The sequence below is a fragment of the Amblyraja radiata genome, unplaced genomic scaffold, assembly GCF_010909765.2.
Source record: "Amblyraja radiata isolate CabotCenter1 unplaced genomic scaffold, sAmbRad1.1.pri S53, whole genome shotgun sequence".
Taxonomy (NCBI): Eukaryota; Metazoa; Chordata; class Chondrichthyes; order Rajiformes; family Rajidae; genus Amblyraja; species Amblyraja radiata.
The window spans coordinates 92,600-100,794 of NW_022630156.1; the positions used below are offsets into that span (position 1 = coordinate 92,600).

General features: G+C 47.9%; 1 protein-coding gene across 1 annotated transcript in view; it reads right to left on the minus strand.

The window, feature by feature from the left end:
* Positions 1–3,114: 3,114 nt before the first annotated feature.
* The window catches only part of LOC116969468 (zinc finger protein 79-like), a 172,597-nt gene continuing 167,516 nt past the window's right edge, over positions 3,115–8,195 (minus strand). The window contains exon 4 of the mRNA XM_033016361.1: positions 3,115–3,212. Within this exon, the coding sequence (XP_032872252.1) occupies positions 3,115–3,212 (98 nt within the window). The remainder of the gene's footprint in view (positions 3,213–8,195) is intronic.

Below are 8,195 nucleotides of genomic sequence, written 5' to 3' on the forward strand. Positions count from 1 at the left end.
TAGGCAGAACATGGTGTTGGGTAGACTGATGGGAATGAAGGTTGATAAATCCTCAGGGCCTGATAATCTGCATCCCAGGGTACTTAAGGAAGTGGCTCTAGAAATCTTGGACGCAGTAGTGATCATTTTCCAATGTTCTATAGATTCAGGATCAGTTCCTGTGGATTGGAGGATAGCTAATGTTATCCCACTTTTTAAGAAAGGCGGGAGAGAGAAAACGGAATGATAGACGTTAGCCCAGGAGTGGGGAACCTTTTCATGTTTGAATGCCGCATTGAGTTAGCTGTAATCTAATAAGGCCGCATCCATGAAACTTCAATTAGATATAGTCCAAAATGTACTTTCATTTTGTAAAAATCTAACTACTATGTACTAACTTCAAGAAACAAAATAAAAAATTGTTGATTCTAAAGTTATCTAACCTTTCAATGACTTTGTTGTGACTACTTTTTATGGGAAAACATTTGAATATTTGGTTGTAACATGGAGGTACGCAGTTTCAGCTGATCTTCTAGATGGGTATCCGTCATTGGTGACCTTAAGGGCGTCTTGATTTGGGTTAGATAGAAGAACATAGATTCGCAGCAATAAGTGGTTGAAAAGCAAGAAAGCAGTTTTCGTGCATGTTGCCGAAGACGTGTGTATTCTATTGCATTTTTCCACATTTCAATCGGATCTTTCAGCGTCAAATAAGGACTTTAAAATGTCATCTTCAGAGAGCTCCATCAATTCCATCTGTAGTTCTATAGCAGCCTTGGGGACAACAACTAGGTGAGGTTTAAATGCTGATTTGAATGCTAAAAAATGCTAATTTTGTTGAATCTTCTTTTACTCTTTGGTATTTTAAATACATTCATTTAAAGATTAAAATAAAAATATTAAAAGACGAATAAAAACATATTAATAAAAATAAAAGGATTTGTTCTACAAAATTTAGATTCATTCAAAAGGCAGCACTTAATGGCCGAGAAGGCCGCATGTGGCCTTAAGGCCGCAGGTTCCCCACCCCTGCGTTAGCCTGACATCGGTGGTGGGGAAGTGCTGGCGTCACTTATTTACAAAGGGGAAATCATGCTTGACTAATCTTCTGGAATTTTTTTGGATTTAACTAGGAAAATGTACAAGGGAGAACAAGTGGATGTAGTGCACCAGGACTTTCAGAAAGCATTTGATAAGGTCCCACATAGGAGATTAGTGGGCAAATTTAGGGCACAAGGTATTGGAGGTAGAGTGTTGAAATGGATAGAAAATTGTTTGGCTGACAGGAAACAAAGAGTAGGTATTAACGGATCCCTTTCAGAATGGCAGGCAGTGACTAGTGGGGTACCGCAAAGCTCGGTGCTGGGACCGCAGCTATTTACAATATACATCAATGATTTGGATGAAGGGATTCAAAGTAACAATAGAAAATTTGCAGATGACACAAAGCTGGATGGCAGTGTGAACTGTGATGAGGATGCTATGGGAATGCAGGGTGACTTGGACATGTTGGGCGAGTGGGAAGATGCATGGCAGATGCAGTTTAATGTGGATAAATGTGAGGTCATCCACTTTGGTAGAGGAAACAGGAAGGCAGATTATTATCTAAATGGTGTCAAGTTGGGAAAAGGGGAAGTACAATGGGATCTGGGGGTCCTTGTTCATCAGCCAATTAAAGTAAGCATGCAGGTACAGCAGGCAGTGAAGAAAGCGAATGGCGAATGGCGTTCATAACAAGAGGAGTTGAGTATTGGAGCAAAGAGGTCCTTCTGCAGTTGTACAGGGCCCTGGTGAGACCACACCTGGAGTATTGTGTGCAGTTTTAGTCTCCAAATTTGAGGAAGGATATTCTTGCTATTGAGGGAGTGCAGCGTAGGTTAATTCCAGGGATGGCAGGACTGTCATATGCTGAGAGAATGGAGCGGCTTGCATACTCTGGAGTTTAGAAGGTTGAGAGGGTATCTTATTGAAACATATAAGATTATTAAGGGTTTGGACACGCTAGAGGCAGGAAACATGTTCCCAATGCTGGGGGAGACCAGAAACAGGGGTGACAGTTTAAGAATAAGGGGTAAGTCATTTTGAACGGAGATGAAAAACATTTCACTCGGAGAGTTGTGAGTCTGTGGAATTCTCTGCCTTAGAGGTTGATGAGGCCAGTTCTCTGGATACTTTCAAGAGAGAGCTGGATAGGGCTCTTAAAGATAACGGAGTCAGGGGATATGGGGAGAAGGCAGGAATGGGGTACTGATTGGGGAAGATCAGCCATGATCACATTGAATGGTGGTGCTGGCTCGAAGGGCCGAATGGCCTACTCCTGCACCTATTGTCTCTTGTCTAATGTCTAATGTATCAGGACTAGGCGTGCATTTCACCCTACACTTGCGCTCGGTCCTCCAAGGCCTGCTGGATCTCCCGGTTCCCATCCATTTTAACTCCCCTTCCTACTCCCACACTGATGTTTCTGTCCTGGGCCTCCTCCATTGCCAGAGTGAGGTGACACGCAAACGTCCATTCCCCTCCAAAGTGCTGGTAGAACTCAGCAGGTCAGCAATCCGTGATGGGAAACGGATGGAGAAGTGTTCCTATTACAAGCTCTCCTTGGCCCTGTCGAGAATGTGGTGTCCATTCTTGGGATGGGATGCAAGGGCCGAGCTGACCAGTCATCGACAGCCCCCTTTCCCTCGTGGGCCATCTCTTTGTCATTCCTCTGTCTTCTTCTCTCTGGATGACAAGCAGTACCATCTTGGCTTAAAAGTAGATGTAACTTCTTCCTTTTGGCGTTTCATTTCTGCAGGTATTTACAGCGGAATCAAAACTACTTCCCTTAGGTTCTGATCTTCCTTTTGTTTTAGTAAAGGTTGAACCTTTGACAGTTGCGATTGGTTTAGGATCTTGAATACTCCCATAGCGTAAATTTGACATGAACCGTACTTCCTTTTCTACGAAGTTCCCAAGATCTGGAAACATGGCCTCTGCATTCTCAATTTCCTCTAACAGACCAGCTTTATCTTTTCTCTACATTTATATAGGGCAGTTTTAGAGTGAGCATTTACATATTGCTAACAACATTCATTTCTTGCATGTGGCTAAGATGTTTCATCGAGCCACAACAACTTCTAAGAGGGTAGTCATTTATTTAATACTTCTAAGAAATTTCGCAAACTCCCGCAATGCTTTCGCATCTTCTGGCTGGATAGCTGCCCAGGCGTAGGCCTTCTTCATGAGGATGTCTTTGGATCATGGAATTTTAAAGGGACTTTTATGTAGTGTGTCGGCAGCAAGCGGCGACAGCGGAGGGTTCAACAGCTCCGACCACGGGTGAACAAAAGGGGAAGATGATTAAACTTTATTACCTTCCATCACAATGAGGAATGTGGATTCCACTGTGGTAAATGTTTATGTTAGATTTTATTTTATGTGGCTGTGTGTCTTGTTGCACTTTACTCAGTCTAGCTGTATGGTAACTCAAATATCACTGTACCTTAATTGGTGCATGTGACAATAAATTCCAACTTGAACTTGATCAGCTTCCCTCTATATCTCTACAATGATAAAACTCTAATCTTGGATGTGTATTTATTTGTGTGTGTGATGTTTGTGTGCAATCACATCTTCGCGAAAAAACAATGTGCTAACGGTAAATATTTTACATATTCCGGTGGAGATTTTCCTCCTGGAGTCCAACACAGCCTTATCTGAAAACTTCGTGCTTTATTTCTCGATTTATTTGTGAAAATGTTCACAAATCCGATAAAACTTTGAAAATAAACGAAATGGTCTCGCTGATGACGTCACAATGGATCAGCTGCGCGCGACCTGCGCGGTGTTCCACGCACTGGGAGTGACGTCACACCACCCCCCCCCCGCCCAACTCGCAATCGTTTGGTTGACACCCGCTGCCCACGATGCCCGCTGCCCCCCCGTCGCTCCCCTCTTCCTCGCCCTCCTTTCTCTCCCTCCTCTCTCCTCCCTCTCTCCCCCCTCCTCTCTACCCCCTCCTCTCTCCCTCCTCTCTCCCCCCCCTCCTCTCTCCCCCCTTGTCTCTCACCCCCCTGTCCGTGTGTGTGTGTGACGCCACAACTGCGTGTTGAGGGAAGGGACACAATGTGTCCAACTTGGTCTTGTATATATATAAAAAAAGGAGAATGCTGACTGATCGTGCACAATTGCTTGATTTCAAAGACAGGACAGGAGCATTCCCTGAGGGATTCAGGGGGTTGGAAGAGGTTTCTTCTGAGTTTTTCCCCTCAGTTGTTGTCCGTGGTGGAATGCGGCGGCACTCGGCCCGTCGGGGCTAGGATGCGCGGGAGGAAGGCTAAGCTTGGATTGAGGCTTGGAAGGCTGAGCTCGCCTCCCCTGCCCCGACCCGCATCCGGTCCACTACGGAGGGGGAGGCGAGCAAAATCCACAAGGACAGCGTCGGTGGTCGCTCTGCCCGGAGTCGGGGCCTTCAGCCCCTCTCGTCCGTGCTACCCCGGGCTTTCTGCAACACAATCTTGCACTGTTCAGCGCTGGATATTGCATTTATAACGTTTGTCATAACTGTATGTACACTGTTTGCTCTGGCGGCTGCGTGTGAACGGGAGATTTCTTCACCTCCCGATCAATGTGCAGAACAAACTTACTCCCCAAGCTGGCTACCTCCCATTTCCCTTACTCCCCCAAGCTGCCTACCTCCCATTCCTTACTCCCCCAAGCTGCCTACCTCCTATTCCCCTCACTCCCCCAAGCTGCCTCCCTCCCATTCCTTACTCCCCAAGCTGCCTACCTCCCATTCCTTACTCCCCCAAGCTGGCGATCTCCCATCTCTCATTTCCCCCAGACTGGCCACCTCCATACCTTACCCCCCAACCTGGTTACATCCTATCCGGTATCCCCCTAGGTGAGTATCCCCCATTCCTTAATCCTCCAAGCTGGCCACGTCCCATCCCTCCCCTGTCCCACTTAGGAAACCTGAACGGAAACCTAAGTGGGACAGGGCCTCCCATCCCTTACTCCCCCAAGCTGGCTCCCACCGCACGGTCACGGGCTGTGGGACGGCAGCGCACACACACACGGGGCCCGGTGGAGCGTGGCCGCGGCTCCGGGTAGCGGACATCGGGTCATAAACCAAGAAACATCCCCGTCGGCTGCAGCAGAGTTGGGGACAGTCTGGTCCCTCCACCCACCCAGAGTCACTGACCGGGCTGCACCGGCACCGGTACCGGCACCACGACCCCCCTACCAGGGTGACTCACCCCCCCCCCCCGACCCATACACCGGGGTGATTCACCCCCCCCCCCCTCTCCCCGGACCCCCACATGGGGTGATTCACCCTCTGGAACCCCACATGGGGTAATTCACCCTCTGGAACCCCACATGGGGTAATTCACCCCCCCCCCAGACCGCCACATGGGGAGATTCACCCTCTGGACCCCCACATGGGGAGATTTACCCTCTGAAACCCCACATGGGGTAATTCACCCCCAGACCCCCACATGGGGAGATTCACCCCCCGGACCCCCACATGGGGAGATTCACCCCCTGGACCCCCACATGGGGTAATTCACCCCCCACTCCCCGGACCCCCACATGGGGAGATTCACCCCCCACTCCCCGGACCCCCACATGGGGTGAATCACCCTCTGGACCCCCACATGGGGTAATTCACCCCCCCCCCAGACCCCCACATGGGGAGATTCACCCGGGTGCCGGCTGTCTGTTGCCGCGTTTCAGCTGCCAAACAGCAAACGATATTGCCAAGTGCAGGAACTAACTTTGAAATAGTGGGGAGGTGTCCGACTGCCCTATGGCGACAAATATGCATGGAGGCGAGAATAATTTCTTATAATTTCTGGAGATGGTTGGCTTTTTCTTTCATTATTGATAGTACAACCTTAATTCTGAAGAATTCCAAAGAGCACAGTTGCCAAAGTTCGTCTCTTAAAGAAAGCAGACAGCAACATAATTGTTAAAGGTAAACCAAAGCAATCTTTTAATCAATTTGCCAGAGAGGTGACGAGATCTACAAAGAGCACACACGTTGCTCAGTGCTTCTCGGGCTCCACTCAAAGAACAAAGGAAAGTTAGAGTAATTATACATTTTCTTATCAATAAAACACACCTTCCAAATCTGAGTGAAAGATCCGTAGCCTAAGGGAAACAAGGGAGACTGGACCCATATATTTACAATGTCAGCCTTATTCACAAATCTTGGCACAGCTTCAGTACAGCTGCCCATTCCGGAAGGACAACTAACTCCATTTTGTTTTCAAATGACTTCCATCTTATTCAAATGACTTCCAGCTTCTTCCCGGCGGCTGTCACTCTACTCAACAACGTACCTCGGTGACTGCCAATCACCCCCCCCCCCCCGGACACTTATTATTATTTATTCAAATCATTTGCAATGTCGCTCTTCCAGGAAGATGCTAAATGCATTTCGTTGTCTCTGTATTGTACACTGACAATGACAATTAAAATTGAATCTGAATCTGAATCTTGGTTCCAGAATGGGCATCCGTCTGTGAACTAAAACAAGCTTGTAAGACTTGGATGAAAGACACTACCTTGTCCTTAGCTGGGACAGGCAGTTCAGACAGATATCTAACATGATGCTGTGCCCAGACAATACATCTCTATGTTAATACATTGTTAATATATTGTATCAATGATTAGTATAAACCAAGCTTCTGTAAACCAACCAACTTTATTCTGCTGGGAAAATTCTCTTTTAAATTTGACTGCTTTCTGTTTTTCGGCAAATCTCCATTTTTAATTTACAGACCAAATTAAATTCTTTCACAGTGAGGTCAGGATAAACTTGCTTTATTTGTTACGTGAGGCACAAATGCATCAAGACATTCTTTAAAAACAAAAAACACTTTAAAATGCCTATGAAGGAACTGCAGATGCTGGAAAATCGAAGGTAGACAAATATGTTGGAGAAACTCAGCGGGTGAGGCAGCATTTATGGAGCGAAGGAAATAGGCAATGTTTAGGATTGAAACCCTTCTTCAGACTGACGTGAGGGTGAGGGAGGCGGGAAGAAGAAAGGAAATGATTGTGCCAGTGGGCTGAGGGAGAGCTGGGAAGGGGAGGAGAAAGTAGGGACTACCTGAAATTAGAGAACTCGATGTTCATACCACTGGGGTGCAAACTGCCAAAGCAAAATATGAGGTGCTGCTCCTCCAATTTATGGTTGTTCTAACACTGGCCATGGAGGAGGCCCAGGACAGAAAAGTAGGATTCGGAATGGTAGGGGGAGTTGAAGTGCTGAGCTTCGGGAGATCAGGTTGGTTTTTGCGAATTGAGTGGAGGTGTTTGGTGTGTGTGTGTGAGTGAGAGTGTGTGTGTGAGAGAGAGTGCGTGTTTGAGAGCAAGAGAGAGAGGGAGTTTGTGTGTGTGTGTGTGTGTGTGTGTGTGTGTGTGTGTGAGTGAGAGAGAGAGGTGGGGAGTGTTGTGTGTGATAGAGAGAGGGAGTGTATGTGAGAGAGCCATAGAGAGAGGGAGTGTGTGTGCATGTGAGAGGGAGAGAGGGGGTGTGTAAGAGGGAGCGAGAGAGGGAGTGTGTGAAAGAGACAGGGAGAAAGAGAGGGAGTGTGTGAGAGAGAGGAGGGGGGCACGAGAGTGTGAAGTGGAGAGAATTTGCGTACGAGTGCAGGGGAGAGTGTGGGGAGAGGGGAGAGAGGAATGTATATGTGCAGCTTTAAGGGACATTGGTCAGGTAGCATTTGGAGTATTGCATACAGTTCTGGTCACTCCATTACAGGACTGATGTAGAGGCTTTGGGGAAGGTGCAGAGATGGTTAACCAGAATGGTTTAAAAACAAGGAACTGCAGATGCTGTTTACAAAAAAGGACACAAAATGCTGGAGTAACTCAGCGGGACAGGGAGCATCTTTCCTTCCAGCATTTTGTGTTTACCTAAACAGCGCCTATCCACGTGGCGGTGTGCCAGCAGGCTGGAGGAGCGGGCAAAGGCCTTGCCATAGAGAAAGCAGGTGAATGGGCGCTGGCCGGTGTCGACTCGCCGGTGCTCCTGCAGGTGGTCAAGGCCGGTGGATCTCCAGCTGGCTCGGGTACTGCCAGGCCTTGCCACATACGTCACACACATAACGCTTCTCCTTGTTGTGCCCCGTCATGTGGTCCTCCATCGAAGCGCACCGAGTAGATGGGGGGGGGGGGGCTCACCGGCACCCTGGCCGCCCTCAATGGCCGCTCACGTCCCCGTC